At 41.6% G+C, this 19333-nt stretch overlaps 1 protein-coding gene across 1 annotated transcript in view; it reads right to left on the bottom strand.

The window, feature by feature from the left end:
* Nucleotides 1-19333, bottom strand: part of LOC106607558 (glutamate receptor ionotropic, kainate 2) — a 235189-nt gene that overhangs the window by 163801 nt on the left and 52055 nt on the right. The window contains exons 2-5 of the mRNA XM_014204602.2: nucleotides 12065-12232; nucleotides 10168-10425; nucleotides 2202-2383; nucleotides 1563-1616 (exon numbers count right to left, since the gene is read on the bottom strand). Coding sequence (XP_014060077.1) covers nucleotides 1563-1616; nucleotides 2202-2383; nucleotides 10168-10425; nucleotides 12065-12232 — 662 coding nt within the window. The remainder of the gene's footprint in view (nucleotides 1-1562; nucleotides 1617-2201; nucleotides 2384-10167; nucleotides 10426-12064; nucleotides 12233-19333) is intronic.

The following is a 19333-nucleotide window of genomic DNA, read 5'->3' as shown; positions in this document are numbered from 1 at the left end:
ACAGAATGAGAGTCTGTGGAACGTGGTCACATGGGGAGGGCCATCACCATTATGACGCCGGCGCCCCTGGCTACCCTCCCCTTTCGAAACGTTTTGAAAGACAATGCAATCGTCCCCCTTGAATGTTATTGGAGCTCTGGTTGAAAAAGGCCCTAAAGATTTATGTTATACAAGGTTTGACATGTTTGAACAAACTTAAATTTAAAAAAAATCCATTTTGGTAAGAGAGGAGTCCCGCGCACGACGGTACTTTTGGTGCAGCCTTCAGAACGTGCTAACAAGAAGACATAAAGGATTCACTTTTTCGAACGAAAATACATTTGTTGTGGACCTGGGAATCCTGGAAGTGCCTTCTGATGAAGATAATCAAAGGTAAGGGATTATTGACAATAGTATACAAGACTAGATTTGATATGCGATTGTTCCAAGATGGCGCTGACCTGTATTGCTAGCCTATTTTTTCTGAGTATCGCATCCCCTTTTATCGCAAAGTGTGATTACCCAGTAAAGTTATTTTTAAATCTGGCATTGCAGGTGCTTTCAAGAGATGCTAATCTATAAATCTTAGAATGACAATATTACATTTTAAAAATGTTTTCGAATAGTAATTTAGTAAATTGTAGCGCTGTTTCACCGGACGCATTTGAGGGAAAATAGTTAGTCAACGTCACGCGCCGATGTAAAATGCTGTTTTTATATATAAATATGAACTTTATCGAACAAAAGAATGCATGTATTGTGTAACATGATGTCCTAGGAGTGTCATCTGATGAAGATTGTCAAAGGTTAGTGCTGCATTTAGCTGTTTTTTGGTTATTTGTGATGCATGTGGTTGGTCGGAAAATGGCTATGTGGCTACTTTTACGATATACTCCTCTAACATAATCTAATGTTTTGCTTTTGCTGTAAAGCCTTTTTGAAATCGGACAACGTGGTTCGATTCAGGAGAGGTGTATCTATAAAACGATATAAAATACTCCTATATTTGAAAAAATATATATATTAAATTTTGTTATGCTAATGTCGATAGGATTTTTCGCTGGATGTCCGTCCCGAGCCCGTCCAGAGGTTAAAGAGTCAACAAAATGCTATCGAAGAAAGAGTTTAGACTGATACTTTGACAGCTATAATCCTTTTCAACCCTTGGTCTTTAAAGGATTTTGTCTATAAATGTTTTTGACTTCAATAGCACATTGTAGATGCACTGCCACCAGGACCAAGTATTTAGGTGGCAATATAAAGGAGATGATGATGTGACCTCTACATTTTACGTTTTTTAAATTTTAGCAGACGCTCTTATCCAGAGCGACTTACAGTAGTGAATACATACATTACATTTTCATTTCATGCATTTTTTTTTGTACTGGCCCCCCGTGGAAATCGAACCCACAACCCTGGCGTTGCACACACCATGCTCTACCAACTGAGCCACAGGGAAGGTGTGTCCATATTACGGTGTCCATATTAGGACAGCATCAGCAACTTCCATGGATGCAGTCCTAATATGGACACAGTAGTGATCAGGAAGAAAACAAATTTTAATAAGGTGTCGGTGAACATACCAGGGTGGTGAAGATGTAGTGGTAGTACTCCGTCATCATTCCCATGGCTAGAGCCTGTGGGAAAACCACAATACTGACTATGGTCAAAGTGCATAAACAAATATACAGCATGTGTGAGTGCAGAGTAAATCATTTTTATGGAGGACAACTTACCTTATGCAATGTTGGTAGGAATGCTGTATATAATTAGCAAACTGAACACTCGACACAATACAATGTCATCTACTCTGCCCGAAAATGTGTGTTTTGGTAACAGATATGAGCACTTCTCATTAACAATGTGGCAGAGATTAATCATAATGTCTCAAACATGCCTGTGAGCAGAGGCAGAGTTGCTAATTAAAACTGTATTTTGGCATAGAGCATTCATTATCGAAACACAGTAATGGAACTGTAATATTCTAAAAGGAGATAAACGAGGAAAATTAGATATCCAAATGAGTCTGATTCAGATGAACAGGAAATGAATGACCAAACTGTAGGTACTGCACCTGAAACCAGAAGTATGAGGTATTCAAGGAGGGATCATTCTGGAGCCAATTCATATGAATACATCTCCAAGTCCAAGAAATCTGTCAAAGTCCAACCCGTCTCTGAATTTCAAAATGCTTCTGAGAAAGACCTAAGACAGACACTGACCTGTTTCAGGATCCAGGCGGCCATTTCGTGGTCGCAGTCAAAGATCACGTGGAACTCCTTTGCTTTCTTCATCTCTTTCAGAAGTGGCTTGGCGTCCTTGGTCTCCGCCGGCAACTGTCGGATCTTCAAACGAATGTTGTATCGGGATGGTGCCTTGATCAGCTCCTGCAACCGAATAAGACCTGGAGACCAGAAATGGACACCTTATTTGAAAAATATGTATGACATTGAAATTACTATAAGTGTCATTGGTAAGGAGTACAGTTCAGATGCAAATCTTTAAAATAAACCAGCCCAAATACATCATCAGTCCGGTGAAACCTGTGCCAGCTCCACGCACCAGGCCTCCAGTGCGCCTCCCCAGCCCGGTACGTCCTGTGCCGGCTCCCCGCACTCGCCCTGAAGAGCGTGTCATCAGTCCGGTGAAACCTGTGTCGGCTCCACGCACCAGGCCTCCAGTGCGTCTCCCCAGCCCAGTACGTCCTGTGCCGGCTCCCCGCACTCGCCCTGAAGAGTGTGTCATCAGTCCGGTGAAACCTGTGCCGGCTCCACGCACCAGGCCTCCAGTGTGCCTCCCCTGGCCGGTACGTCCTGTGCCGGCTCCCCGCACTCGCCCTGAAGAGTGTGTCACCAGCCCTGAGTCTCCAGCGACGGTCTACAGTCCAGAGCCTCCAGTGATGGTCCACGGCCCAGAGCTTCCTGCGCCGGTATCATGGCCGGAGCCTTCCTCTTCACCGGTGCCAAGTCCAGGCACGGCGTCCAGTCCTGCTCCATGGCCAGAGCCTTCCTCTGCTCCGGTGTCCAGTCCAGGCATGGCGTTCAGCCCAGCTTCATGGCCGGATCCGTGGTCTGAACGGGTGATACGTCCCGCACTCGAGCCGCCACAAATGCTAGTTGCCCACCCTAACCCTCCCCATCCAGGTTCAGGTTTTGCGGTCGGAGTCCGCACCTTTGGGGGGGGTTACTGTCACGCCCTGACCATAGAGAGCCCTCGGGGTTCTCTATGGTGTTTTAGGTCAGGGCGTGACTAGGGGGTGTTCTAGTCTTTAATTTCTATGTTGGTGTGAGTATGGTTCCCAATTGGAGGCAGCTGATGATCGTTGCCTCTAATTGGGGATCATACTTAGTGTGGTCCTTTTCCCACCTGCGTTGTGGGATATTGTTTGTGTTTAGTGCTATGTGCGCTACGAACTGCACATTCATATATTTATTTGTTGTTTGAATTTCACCTCAATAAATATGTGGAGCTCTATTCACGCTGCACCTTGGTCCACTTATTATAACGATCGTGACACTCTCTCTTCCATAGTTGATCTGATTGTCCCACTCACACTTGTCAAACATACACATAGGGCAGTATTCTGACTCTTCTGATCGCTTGCAAATCATTCAGTGTTGTCAATGGAAGACTTCAGAATGCCACCCATGATACAGTACTGAAGAACTGTCAACAGAGCTCTGTACCAACTCAACACATACTTTCTCATACACCAAAAAGCACTTTACATCAGCAGAGTCCAGCTTCATCGAAGAATTCACACACTGCACTCTATTCTAGCATGGAATGACTTAAATATATAGAGTCAATATATCAGCAGAGTCCAGCTTCATCAAAGAAGCACCTTAAAAATGCTCATTCACACACCACTCTCTATTCTAGCGTTGAATGACTTAAATATATACAGAGTCAATATATCAGCAGAGTCCAGCTTCATCAAAGAAGCACCTTAAAAATGCTCATTCACACACCACTCTCTATTCTAGCGTGGAATGACTTAAATATGTTAGTGTTGGAAAGCCGCAGTCAATCCATTCTCACTTTCTCTCTCCCAAGGTTCTGTTCGGATTTGAGCCTCTGTTTGCCTGACTACTCCCCACTAGGGAGGCCCCATATAACCTTACCACCGCCTCATACTGAGCAACAATCCGCACCTTTCATTTTCCCACCCGCACTCAGTTGAAACCTCTCAGAGAGAGACTGATGGGATTACAATGAGTTTCTCCTCTCCACCGAGGACTTCTGAGCCTTGGGATGAAATAGGGCTGGATTGATGGTAGAAATTATTACTTGTCATGGGTCTAAAAATTGATGGGATGGGGACGGAGTCTGGGAGAGAGAAGAAAGGGGTTTTGAAGAAGCACTTTTGGACTACTCAGACCTTTTTTGTTGGGATGATTCTCCCTCTGGAGTTTCAATATGGATTGCTGTGAAATAAGAATAAGGAATGTGTTCTTTCGTATTAGAAGTAAATACTACAGTTTTTTGTGAGTAAGATAGGTATTTCCAAATTCCATACTCCAGGGTATCTCTCCCTTCTCTGTTTTGCTCCGTAGAGACACTTGGGAGGCGTTAAGCGGAAAATGGTTCCGGGGGGAGCTCAGCATTTGGGACACACTGTCAGGGCCGATGTTTGTGGGGCTCTGGATAATGCCTTCTGACTTTCCCTACCCGATCCTCAGAGGGCTGTGTGTAAATATTTTATTTTATCCCCTCTGATAGTTCTTTCCGCCAAACGTCAGATAGGCTCCAATCAGGGATAAACGTCCTGGAGCATGGAGCTGTGTGATTACAGACTGTGTGTGTGTGTGTGTGTGTGTGTGTGTGTGTGTGTGTGTGTGTGTGTGTGTGTGTGTGTGTGTGTGTGTGTGTGTGTGTGTGTGTGTGTGTGTGTGTGTGTGTGTGTGTGTGTGTGGTTGACATCACCCAGGCTCTCTCACCCCGACTCTGTCACTGTGAGGTGGTGTGTTAACCTCTCTTGGGCAGTATTTTCACGGCCGGATAAAAAACGTACCCGATTTAATCTGTTTATTACTCCTGCCCAGAAACTAGAATATGCATATAATTGTTTGATTTGGATAGAAAACACCCTAAAGTTTCTAAAACTGTTTGAATGGTGTCAGTGAGTATAACAGAACTCATATGGCAGGCCAGAACCTGAGAAGATTCTATACAGGAAGTGCCCTCTCTGACCATTTCTTGGCATTCTATAGCCTCTTTATCGAAAACAGAGGATCTCTGCTGTAACGTGACATTTTCTAAGGCGCCCATAGGCTCTCAGAAGGCGCCAGAACGGGGAATGATGACTCTGCAGTCCCTGGGCGAAAAACAGTAGGGGATTTGGATAGTGGTCGATCTGAGAACAATGAGACTGGTGCGCACATGCACGTGAAGACACCATTTTCTATTATCGCTATTTTACGAGAAAAATCGCATAAAAATTGATTTTAAACAGCGTTTGACATGCTTCGAAGTACGGTAATGTAATATTTTGAAAAAATATTGTCACGACATGCGTCCGCGCGTCACCGTTCGGATAGGGACCTGAACGCACGGACAAAACAGAGAATATTTGAACATAACTATGGATTATTTTGAACCAAAACAACATTTGTGGTTGAAGTAGAAGTCCTGGGAGTGCATTCTGACGAAGAACAGCAAAGGTAATCAAATTTTTCTTATAGTAATTCTGAGTTTAGTGAACGCCAAACTTGGTGGGTGTCAAATTAGCTAGCCCGTGATGGCAAGCTATCTACTCAGAATATTGCAAATTGTGCTTTTGCCGAAAAGCTATTTTAAAATCTGACACCACGATTGCATAAAGGAGTTCTGTATCTATAATTCTTAAAATAATTGTTTTGTTTTTTGTGAACGTTTATCGTGAGTAATTTACTAAATTCACCGGAAGTTTTCGGTATGTTTGCTAGTTCTGAACGTCACATGCTAATGTGAAAAGCTGGTTTTTGATATAAATATGAACTTGATTGAACAAAACATGCATGTATTGTATAACATAATGTCCTAGGAGTGTCATCTGATGAAGATCATCAAAGGTTAGTGCTGCATTTAGCTGTGGTTTTGGTTTTTGTGACATTATATGCTAGCTTGAAAAATGGGTGTGTGATTATTTCTGGCTGGGTACTCTCCTGACATAATCTAATGTTTTGCTTTCGTTGTAAAGGCTTTTTGAAATCGGACAATGTGGTCAGATTAACGAGAGTCTTGTCTTTAAAATGGTGTAAAATAGTCATATTTTCGAGAAATTGAAGTTGTAGCATTTTTAAGGTTTTTGAATATCGCGCCACTCGATTCCACTGGCTGTTGACTAGGACATACCCGAGAGAGGTTAACCTAAAAAATGCTCCCCCGAGGAAGAAACTATCATCAGGCTTGGTTTCGAGTAACCTTACCTTTAAATAATGTCTAACACCTTCCCTAGAGCCCTTTTTAGGGGAATCAATGCAAGCTAGTGGACGGTGTTATGGAGATGAGGGTGATGATAAATGGATGCATCCCAAATTGCACCTTATTCCCTTTAGAGTTGACTACTTTTGACCAGAGCCCTATGGGCCTTAGTCCAAAAGCAGTCCACTACATTGAGAATATTGTGCCTATAAGGACAAATACAATGAGGAGGAGTGGAACAATGGCAAATCAGATGACTCATTGCAGTGGATGGTGAGTTGGACCATTCACCGTGACCTTAGCCAAGGTTAATACACTGTCACCATGCTACAGTGGCGGCTCTCTGCAAAGTGAAATGGATGTGACAAAAACATGGTCACCCTATCACGAGCCATTAATTTCAAGGAACACCGAAGAATAAATCCTGATGGTTAATCTATCCTCTTGGTCATACTAGATGTACCAGTTGATTGTAAAAGGTAAGACTGAATCCCTAATCAACATCTAGCCCCTATGCACTTGTGTAGATAGAACCAGATTGAATAGGTGTAGTAGCTTCATATTGCCCTCTGAAAGGACAGTATGAGCTAGGGGTCGATGTGTGATTCAGGGTAAGACACCTCATGACACCAATTTAGTAAAAAGAGTTGTACAAAATTCAAAAGGCACTTGCACATCTGAGCAATCTTTTTGCAGGTGCATGGCAACAGTTGAAACAGGATGAAGGAAAATGCACACTGCTCTTGATAGTATCACTGATATTTAATAAACTTACGTATCGGCCTCACGGCCTTCGTCAGAGCTTTTGTGAAAAAAAATTAAATTTACATTTACATTTAAGTCATTTAGCAGACGCTCTTATCCAGAGCGACTTAAAAATTGGTGCATTCACCTTATGATATCCAGTGGAACAACCACTTTACAATAGTGCATCTAAATCTTTTAAGGGGGGGGGGGGGGGGGTTAGAAGGATTACTTTATCCTATCCTAGGTATTCCTTAAAGAGGTGGGGTTCCAGGTGTCTCCGGAAGGTGGTGATTGACTCCGCTGTCCTGGCGTCGTGAGGGAGCTTGTTCCACCATTGAATAAATTAAATAATAATAATAATAATAATAATTAAATCAGCACCCCTATGTAGAACTAGCCTCACCCACATCCGTTCCACGCATGGAAAGGGGTTGGAGGCAAAGGAAAAATAAATAAGTTCTACCAAACATAACAATATGCATTTCACAAACACTACAAAAGTGTATAAATAAGACGTATTAAACACGTCCATAAATTTATTTGGAACCGTTTTCCTGTGTGGGGGTGGCAGAAATATTCACACTTCGTCATATTGTTGCACTGTGCGCATCCTCTGCATTTATTGCTACCATATGGAAGAGGGCGTAACAGAGCCTGGCTGATTTTCTTTTGTGGCTGGCAGTTGGCATGAACCAATTTATCGCGTAAATTGCGACCAAAAATACAGAACGTCAACTGAAGAAACCACAATTGGACATATTCGGCGATAGACTCACCATGCAACCCATGTATTTGTAACACAGTATGTTCAACAAGTAATTACGTTCCATGAAGTGGACAACCTTGTCCTTCCGAAGGATCGTAAAATAAGAGACAGACATTGCGATATGTTGTCTTCTCTCTCAAGTCGATGAGCACCCTCACTTTGGATGCAGTAGGCCTTGTTAAAATATAACAGTACTCAACGGTGTAAAATATTACTGTGCTTGTAAAAATGTACATCATGAGCCACTTTGCAAAGTCACAGCAGGCGATCCGGCAGATGGATACAGGAGTGGATGAGGACCCTCAAAGGACGAGTCTGTCTTTTATTCATGGATGGTGTCAGCTTTCACATTCATTCTGCATGGCATTAATCTGAGGAGACTCGGGGAGAGGGTGATTCTGGGCAATGTGTTTTTTCAGGGCTGCTCACTCATGTAGAGGGCTCCAGTTTTGACGTGGAGTCCACCTGGAGGACTTTGAGGGGGCTAAAGATTTCATGGCTAGACACTCAATGCTAAACTCTTAGGGGAAAGAATAGAACAGTTCTACTCTTCTGCACCTATACACATTTTGGGAGGAGCACATTTAACCTGTTTGGGATAGGGGGCAGTATTTTCACGGCCGGATAAAAAATTTACCCGATTTAATCTGGTTACTACTCCTGCCCAGAAACTACAATATGCATACAATTAGTAGATTTGGATAGAAAACACTCTAAAGTTTCTAAAACTGTTTGAATGGTGTCTGTGAGTATAACAGAACTCATATGGCAGGCCAAAACCTGAGAAGATTCCATACAGGAAGTGCCCTGTCTGACAATTTGTTCTCCTTCTGTGGCATCTCTATCAAAAATACAGCATCTCTGCTGTAACGTGACATTTTCTAAGGCTTCCATTGGCTCTCAGAAGGTGCCAGAAAGTGGAATGACGTCTCTGCAGTCTCTGAGTGGTCAGGCAGGGAACAATGACACTGGAGATGCGCATCCACGAGACGACTCCATGTTTTTCTTTCAGTCTTTGAATGAATACAACGTCGCCCGGTTGGAATATTATCGCTATTTTATGAGAAAAATAGCATAAAAATTGATTTTAAACAGCGTTTGACATGCTTCGAAGTACGGTAATGGAATATTTTGAAATTTTTTGTCACAAAATGCGCTTGCGCGTCACCCTTCGGATAGTGACCTCAACGCACGAACAAAACGGAGCTATTTCAATATAACTATGGATTATTTTGAACCAAAACAACATTTGTTGTTGAGGTAGAAGTCCTGGGAGTGCATTCTGACAAAGAACAGCAAAGGTAATCCAATTTTTCTTATAGTAATTCCGAGTTTAGTGAGCACCAAACTTGGTGGGTGTCAAATTAGCTAGCCTGTGATGGCCGAGCTATCTACTCAGAATATTGCAAAATGTGCTTTCGCCGAAAAGCTATTTTAAAATCTGACACCGCGATTGCATAAAGGAGTTCTGTATCTATAATTCTTAAAATAATTGTTATGTTTTTTGTGAACGTTTATCGTGAGTAATTTAGTAAATTCACCGGAAGTTTGCGGTGGGTATGCTAGTTCTGAACATCACATGCTAATGTAAAAAGCTGGTTTTTGATATAAATATCAACTTGATTGAACAAAACATGCATGTATTGTATAACATAATGTCCTAGGAGTGTCATCTGATGAAGATCATCAAAGGTTAGTGCTGCATTTAGCTGTGGTTTTGGTTTTTGTGTCATATATGCTTGCTTTGAAAATGGCTGTGTGATTATTTTTGGCAGGGTACTCTCCTGACATAATCTAATGTTTTGCTTTCGCTGTAAAGCCTTTTTGAAATCGGACAATGTGGTTAGATTAACGAGAGTCTTGTCTTTAAAATGGTGTAAAATAGTCATATGTTTGAGAAATTGAAGTTATAGCATTTTTGAGGTATTTGTATTTTGCGCCACGCTCTACCATTGGATATTGGTGAGGCGTTCTGCTAGCGGAACGTCTGTCCCTAACAGGTTTAACCCCTGGACTTATGCAAGGTATAAGTACCTTGCTCAAGTGCATGACAATTCATCTCAGGCTTTTATTGCCCAGCCCAAGACTCAAACCTGCAACATTCAAGCTACTAACCTTTCGGACACCTACAACACCGATAAAATGGTTTGTTTGTGTTTGAGTAGCAGTTTGAGTTTATACTCATATCTTTTTTTGTCTTTCACCATTTGATCATCATCATCTTCTTCATCATCATCATCATCAATCATCCAAGATATCTGTACCTGTACCTGTGCTGTCGTCATAGACCACAGTGACCGTCCTCCATTTGAAGAAGTGGACCAGTTCCAGGATGGCCCGGCTGAGGGACTGGAAGTCTGGGTAGAGGCTGACATAGTACGAGTCCCTGTTGTCCGACACCTGGTGCTTCCACTTGGTCTGGATGTGGGGCACCCCCAGGGCATTACAAATGGACTGGACTGCGTTAGCTGATGAGCTGTGGGAGGGGCCAAAGATGGCTGCCACCCCCAAGGACAACTGGTCACAGGCTGGGGGGTAGGAGGCAGAGAGATTTATGTTTAGGTGGAAGCCTTCGGCTCGTCTCAGCTCTACTGTCCACACAATTCACCATGGGAATACTGATCAAGAAAGACCCTAGTCTATCCCTCATTAGATCAAGATGGATGTCATTGAATCAAGAGGACTATCGGTCCCACTTTGCATTGAATCACATGGATACTAGTAACCAGTATCCATGTTCAACTACTTCAACTAGTAATTTAACTATATTTTGCAGTAGCTTGGTGGTAGTTGAACTCAATTCAAATAAATTTGATTTTTCTTAAGGGTAGTTTTAGTGTAGCTTAACTTGTTCCAGTGCAAGGTAATCAGTAGCTTTGTAAACTATATTTTCAGAGCAGCTTCCCCAACACTGGAGTAAGTACATAGCATCTTGATTTACCTAATTAGACTATAAAGCTTACTATAATATAAGTTCTCAGCCTGAACTTGATACTTTTTTTGTTGCCATTTGTCACTTACTTATTACAACATTTCTAATCAAATACTATAACCATATTTCTTGTATATAACTTCATTGAGCACATCAGATGCAATCAGTTTGTAGGTAGCATCAGCAAAATAATTCTCAACAGCTAATCGGAGTCATTCTCAATAAATGTATATTCCCACATTTCACGCCCGCAAAAAAACAGACACCCTTATTTTTTTGTCACAATCTCCCACAAACAAATTAACAAACATAAATATCTACTCCCAGAGATACTCAGCATTCACAATTCTAATAACAGATGTAGCTGTCCTACTATCACAACCTGTATAATTTAGACCACCCTCTTGCAATTATTCACGATAACCTTTTTTCATGATAGATTAATAATCATTCATTCATTAATAAACAAGGGAGCCTTACTCAATCTATCATAATTCATGTGAAGTCTTCCAATCACAACTTTGATCCCTACCGCCATATGCTCCCACCCTACCAGACCTTCGCCTCAACTAAACTGGAACTGATCCACTGCAGGACTGAACGGTTCCGTTACAGCACCATCCCAGCCATGGTTTGCATGCTGAACAGTTGACAATCAACATAATTTTTGCCTATATCTGTTGTTTATTGTATTTTAGTACAATCAATTGTACTCACAATTCAGCATTTGGCTACCATTTGTACTAAAATGTTCTGTTGAAAAAAAACAGTAAAAGAATCTCTCTCTCTCTCTCTCTCTCTCTCTCTCTCTCTCTCTCTCTCTCTCTCTCTCTCTCTCTCTCTCTCTCTCTCTCTCTCTCTCTCTCTCTCTCTCTCTCTCTCTCTCTCTCTCTCTCTCTCTCTCTCTCTCTCTCTCTCTCTCTCTCTCTCTCTCTCTCTCAGACCTGGATTCTGTGTGCACTTTAGTTGTGGAATTGTCCCAAAAATTCTAACCCCGCCCATCTGACACTCCAGGCAGGCTCAAACAACCGATCAGAATTTATTTTAACCCAAGGGTGTATTCACTAGCAACCAAACAGAAGCAAACGGCTATAACAGGGAGGGACTAACCTGAACATATCCAATAAGAAAGGCTTGTTTTCTTTGCTAATAGTTTACCGATGCAAAACATTTTGCTACGATGTGCACTAATGAACACACCCCAGGTCTGCTTCCTATCCTCCTCAGCCAATCACCTTTTCTGGAGGCCTCAAAGCTGTCAAAGATGTTTATTCTCTGAATGTCATATGTGAGTGTGGTGTTGGGCAGCAGGGTGCGGTTCCTGTTGATTGTGTTCAAGGCAAATTTAAAGGCGAGTTCTTCTGCTCCCGACGGGCCACTTTCGATGGATTCAAATATTCCTCCTGAAGGATAAAAGAACAGGCGAAAGAATAACAAGGTTAAATCTCAATTTCCTCCTCCCATAATTACAATGGATTCTCCTCCAACACAACATATGTGACATTGAAGTGTGGGCAGATGATGGATATTGTGAAGGCTATTATAGCTGTGCATACTCTTTCCCAGGACATTGTAACTATTATTTTCTCAGCTCCCTTCATGTCCTTTCCTATTAAACAATGGTGTCATAATCGACATGCGTTAATTGATATGAGCAGTGGAGAGAGAGCTAGCTTTATTATGGTGTTTTGGACTGTCAACTGAGGAGAGCTGCATTTGCATTCACTTACTGGTCTGTGTAATTAACAATAATTGGAGGGGACGGGAGGTGAGTTAAGGGGTCATGACTCCCTCTCTCTCCCTTCTAGTTCAGACACCTTATCAGGGAGGTTCAGTTTGTAGACCGTGGACCGCTAACGGTTAGCACTACCATAAACAGCCCAAGGATCCTTCCACCCACACCGTCCAGACCTCTCAGTGAAGTGCAGTTACCATGGTGATTGGAGGTCTCTCTCTCTCTCTCAGTAGTGAACTAAACCCCTTTGAACTTTTTAATTATTAACAATCTCCATGATTGGAAAATGCTGTCCAGATGCTTTGCTTTCATGCTGTTCAGAATCATGAACCGAATTGACAGCAACTAATGTATAGTATTGAAAGGACTCTAAAAACAATTACAGATAAGGTTATTATGTAGTAGTAGTTTAACATCCAAATACCTCAATAAATAATCCATAGACCTCCTAATAATCCCAATAACATTCATGTATTAGATGATAGTACCATCAACCAAAGACTTATATGTAAACTCCCCTCAAATTTCAAAGTCCACCATTCAACAAAGGAATAGCATACCCCTGAGCATGGACTTTGACTACATCTGACTAGATCTGTTCTGCACCACCCAAAAGCTTTACTCATTACTTCAAATTGAATGACTAAAGGGGGAGGATGAATGAAACTCAAAGAAACATTTTCAGATGCGTCATTCCAGAGTTCAGGAGTCCAAAGTTTCTTCCCCATAGCTTTGTTTCCTGGGCGAGCTGAGAGTTTGACGTGATCCAAGCTGAAAGAGTTTCACTGAGCATTAAAGCCTGTTTATTGATTCAATTATAGCAGAGAGAGAGAGAGAGAGAGAGAGAGAGAGAGAGTAGGTAGAGACAGAGGAAAAAGAGAGAGGGAGTGAGAGGAAGAATGAGAGAGAGGGAGTGAGTGAGAGGAAGTGAGGGAGAGAGCAAATAAAAGAGGACCAAAGCCCGCTGTCCCAGACACTCTGTAATGGGAGAAATACTTAAGGAGGAGAGAAAGAGAGATGGAGAGAAAGTGTGATGTGAGAGACCAAAGCAAAAGAGCATAGGAAGATGGGAAGATAAGGAGTGAGGACAGATAGAGGGAGAGAGGGAACAAAGAGAAGACCTCCTAGCAGTGGCAGGAGCAAAAGCAGTGACCGAGAGAAGAAGAAACAGACCCTAGCAGCTAAAGGCTTCATCGATAATTGTCATCACCATGCACAATTCTTCTGTGGATTGAACATCACAAATGCTTAACTGACACATCGGACTGCAAGCTATTGCATCACTGAGAGAGGCGATCTTAGAAAGCTACAGTGACTAACGAGAACAGAGTCCTGCATGGAGTTACAACATGCCCCTTCAAATTGACTTGACCTGCTCAGTGAGTCCCAAAATGAGTGCTTCCTGCATTGTACTATAGTTCCACTTTCATGCCAGGGAAAAAGCTATGCATAGAGGGGAAAAGCTATGGATACAGTCTCTTTAATAGAGACTTGGAGAGGGCGTTATAATTAGGGTTGCAAAGGGTCGGAAACTTTCGGGTAAATTTCCGGAATTGTTCCGGAAAATTTCCATGGGAGGTTAAAACCTGTTGGGGACCTGATCCCGGTATTGGGATTTATTGTCAAGAGACCATGGCGGGAAATTCAAAACTGCAAGAATCTAATAATTTCAATTTCTCAAACAATCAACTATTTTTCACCATTTGAAAGATAAACATCTCCTAAATCCAACCACATTGTCCGATTTCAAAGAGGCTTTAAGGCGAAAGCATAAAGTTAGGTTATGTTAGGAGAGTACATTGAAAATAGCTGTGTGTAATGTTTTGTCAATTCAAAGACAGGCGTCAACAAAAGTAGATAACCAGCTAAAATTATGCACTAACCTTTGACAATCTTCATCAAATGACACTCCTAGGACATTATGTTATACAATACATGCATTTTTTGTTCCATCAAGTTCATATTTATATCCAAAAACAGCATTTTACAGTAGCGGTGAAATTCAGAATTTTTTTCCCCTCAAATGCTTCCGGTGAACAGGGTTACATTTACAAAATTACTATTCAAAAACATTGGTAAATTATAATATTGTCATTCAAAGAATTATAGACTAACATCTCGTAAATGCTACCACATTGCCAGATTTCAAAATAACTTTACTGGGAAATCACACTTTGCAATAAACGGGGTGCTGTGCTAAGAACAATAGGCTAGGATATACAGGTTAGCACCATCTTGTAACCATCTAATATCAATAATACTATTGTCAATAATCCGTTACCTTTGATTATCTTGATCAGAAGGCACTTCCAGGAATCCCAGGTCCACAACAAATGTGGTTTCTTTCGACAAAGTTCATAATTTATGTCCAAATAACTCCAAGTTGTTCCATGTCGTTAGCGCTTCGGTAGGCTACTCAAAAGTAGGGCGGGGGGGGAGTCACGACGAAAAGTAACAAAAAAAAATCTATTTACGTTCGTTCAAACATGTCAAACGTTGTTTAGCATCAAACTTTAGGGCCATTTTTAACGTGAAACATCAGTAATATTTCAACCCGACCTCTCCTGTGTCTTGAAAAACTATTTTTGAAAAATGTCGCGCCTCACATGAACTCACATGAACGCGCAGGTGCGCGCAATAATGAAGTGACGACATCCCAGGGACGTCAACTTCTCTTCCTTGTCATCCGGTATCTGTTCATCATAGACGCTTCAAAAAACTTTATAAAGATCGTTGACATCTAGTGGAAGCCGTAGGAAGTGCGAAATGAATCCTTGTCACTGTGTGATCTATTAGCAATGACTCGAAAATAGTACAGCCACAAAATTCTCATTTCCTGGTTGTATTTTTCTCAGGTTTTTGCCTGCCATATGAGTTTTGTTATACTTACAGACACCATTCAAACAGTTTTAGAGAATTCAGAGTGTTTTCTATCCAAATCTGTTAATAATATGCATATCCTAGCTTCTGAGTTGGTGTAGGAGGCAGTTAAAAATGGGCACATATTTTTTTTTCAAAATTCTCAATACTGCCCCCTAGCCCCAACAGGTTTTAAGCCCTGGAATTTGGGGAATTTTTCTTAAATTCCTCAAAACAGTTAGCTTATAACGGTGAACCGTTTTTTTGTGGGATACACATGTGGCAATTCTAGGTCTTGTGGCATATTTTGGTTAAACTATCCCCAATTCAATGGAATTGCAACCCTCTGCATGCACAGTGCATTCTTCCATCACATGTACAGCTGATTCTCATGATCTTGCACACTAATGAGATGCTATTGAGCCCGCACTACTACACGGTCTGAGCCAAGGACTACATGCTTTCTGGTAAGTTTTGATTACAGTACTGGGTGGGGTGAATATATTTTATATGACATACATGATTTGTTGTTAACTAGTAAACAGTAGCCTACAGCAAAGTGTGTTTAAATCATTTATAACTTGTTAACAATTTCTGCCAGTTAGTTTTTTCTATCATGTGGGTTTTAGCTTGCTTGAGCCTGCTAACTGAGGGGTGTTAATTCACCTGTTTCCATACATATTTCATTTTAAAACATTTATCTTACAAAAGAGTTGTTTAATCTAACTGCTTAACTATTTATCTGTACATGGAATTGTATTTGGTGTTTTTTTACTCATTTTATTCTCACCATTACAGGAAAATGCCACAGGCACTATCTGATGTGTGGAGACATTTCACTGCAGCTAATGTAGAAGAAAAAACTGTGAACATTTGCAAATACTGTACCAAATCATATGTGAAGAATGCAACAAAGATGCAGCTACATCTGGCCAAGTGTATAAAGTTCCCTCAGGGCTCACAACAAGCAACCTCTTACAAAAGTCCCTCTACTTCTATTCAAGGTGAAAATGATGAATCAGACACCTCATGGTGTCAGCTCATGGTTCTCCTGGAATCTGAAGTTGTTTTTACTAAATGGAGGAACGTAGTCAGAGAAAGGCTGATGAATGTCTTGCTCGAGCTGTGTATGCAACTGGTTCAGTTCTGATGTTCACATGCAATGTGTATTGGAAGAGATTTCTGAATTTTCTTCGCTCAGCATACACCACTCCAACCAGACATGCTTTATTTACTAATTTGCTGGATGTAGAGTTCAGCAGAGTTCAAGTGAAGGTCAAGCAAATCATAGAGAAAGCAGACTGTATTGCAATCATCTCTGATGGGTGGTCAAATGTTCGTGGGCAAGGAATAATTAACTACATCATCTCCACCCCTCAACCAGTATTCTACAAGAGCACAGACACAATGGACAACAGACATACCGGTCTCTACATTGCAGATGAGCTGAAGCAGTCTTCAATGACCTTGGACCACAGAAGGTATTTGCACTGGTGACAGACAATTCTGCGGACATGAAGGCTGCTTGGTCTAAAGTGGAGGAGTCCTACCCTCACATCACACCCATTGGCTGTGCTGCTCATGCATTGAATCTGCTCCTCAAGGACATCATGGCACTGAAAACAATGGATACACTCTACAAGAGAGCCAAGGAAATGGTTAGGTATGTGAAGGGTCATCAAGTTATAGCAGCAATCTACCTCACCAAGCAAAGTGAGAAGAATAAGAGCACCACATTGAAGCTGCCCAGCAACACCCGTTGGAGTGGTGTTGTCATCATGTTTGACAGTCTCCTGGAGGGGAAGGAGTCTCTCCAAGAAATGGCCACATCACAGTCTGCCAATATGGACAGCCCAATCAAGAGGATCCTCCTGGATGATGTATTTTGGGAGAGAGTGGTAAGCAGCCTGAAACTCCTGAAACTTATAGCAGTAGCCATTGCACGGATCGAGGGAGACAATGCCATCCTGTCTGATGTTCAGACTCTGCTTGCACATTTAAGAGAAGAAATCTGTACTGCCCTGCCCACTTCACTGTTGCTCCAAGCAGAAGAAACTGCAGTTCTGAAATACATCAAAAAGCGTGAAGACCTCTGCCTGAAGCCCATACACGCTGCAGCGTACATGTTGGATCCCAAGTATGCTGGCAAGAGCATCCTGTCTGGTGCAGAGATCAACAAGGCCTATGGTGTCATCACTACCGTGTCTCGCCACCTTGGCCTGGATGAGGGAAAGTTTCTTGGCAGTCTGGCAAAGTACACTTCCAAGCAAGGGCTTTGGGATGGAGATGCAATACGGCAGTAGTGCCAACATATCTCATCAGCCACCTGGTGGAAGGGACTTGGTGGATCTGAGGCTCTTTCCCCTGTTGCCTCCATCATCCTCCAAATCCCACCAACATTAGCCGCCTCAGAGCGCAACTGGCCCTTGTTTGGGAACACAAACACCAAAACACGCAACAGGCTGACCAATACAAGGGTTAAAAAATTGGTGGCCATCCGGGCAAATGTTGGGCTTTTTGAGCATGACAACGAGCCATCCTCAACAAGGTTGGAAAGTGACAGTGAAGATGAGGCCTCAGAGTATGATGTTCAAGAGGTGGACATTGAGGAGGTCCAGGGAGAAGACATGGACACCTGAGAGGAAGACAACCAAAGCTTTAGTTTCTAGACCATTATTTTACAGATGTATATTGAAAACGTTTTTGGGAAACGTTGGGGATCCTTTCTTTTGTTGTTCAGTGAAATCATCCCATGTGAAGAGTCAACTCATTTAATTAAAGTTCAAGTTTTATTTTATTTCTATTGGAAGGATTTAATCATTTGCAATGATGTCTACTTATGATAAGGTAAAAGGTTTATGTTTCTGTCTTCATATGATATGGTATATATAGCCAATGCAAAAAATATCTACATTTAAATGGTATGAATATTTATTTGCATATATTTTCATTAATTCCCATATATTCCCGTTAATTCCCGCAGAAAGTTTCACCTTTGAATATTCCCCAAAATGTGCAACCCAAGTTATAACACAGAGCAAGATAGATCAGAAGCCCCATTGAGGGGGAAACAAGTACACTCTTAGAAATAAAGGTGTTATTTGGAACCTAAAAGGCTTATTCGGCTGTCCCCATAAAATAATCCTTTGGAGAACCCTTTTTGTTTCCAGGTAGAACCCTTTTGCGTTCCATGTAAAAGGGTTCTTTCTACTCCCTCTCATGCTACTAAGACTAAGGATGCATGAATGAATTAGCATTATAATTATTTTGGTTATGGATTAAATTAATTTAAGGAATCTACTTCCATGAAAGGAATTTGATAGAGCACCATTTCTAATCCAGGCAGTTCCTAGAATTATATATCCAACTGTGTATCAATGTTTCATAGAATGGTGTATGATTCAAACAGCACAGACAGAACTGGTGTGAAATACTAATTGAAGCAGAAAATATTGAATATAAAAATGGACTTCTGTTTCAAACCCACAAATTCTCTTTAATGAAAAGTAACAACGCAACAGATTCATTTTTGTCCCCTTAATATGCGTTCGATTAAGGTCTTATATAGACTGAATAGCTGCAATGTAAGCGAATGGTTAATTATCCTCGTATGAAAGAGAATGCAATTAGCTGGATCCACTCAAGGATAAGCTTGTGTTGTGAGGATGGGAGAGATGGAGTTCAGAGAGGTTGACTTGGCTATTGCCTCTGTTTAAATTGCTTGTTTATAGAATTCAGTGAAAGGACACATTTTGAAGTGAGCTTCTTCAGTATGGCTTTCTAGTGAATAAAAGTTTTCCTGTGGCCTTGGGACACAAAGATAACATTCATACTGTACAGTACATCATTGGCACTGTCAATGAAAGTGAATGTTCTGCCTTTCACTCTCTCATCCCTTGCTAATTTAGAC

This window comes from Salmo salar, chromosome ssa06 (assembly GCF_905237065.1).
Source record: "Salmo salar chromosome ssa06, Ssal_v3.1, whole genome shotgun sequence".
NCBI classification, from domain to species: domain Eukaryota; kingdom Metazoa; phylum Chordata; class Actinopteri; order Salmoniformes; family Salmonidae; genus Salmo; species Salmo salar.
The sequence above is the reverse complement of the archived record's forward strand: the minus strand, read 5'-3'. Positions and strand labels throughout refer to the sequence as shown.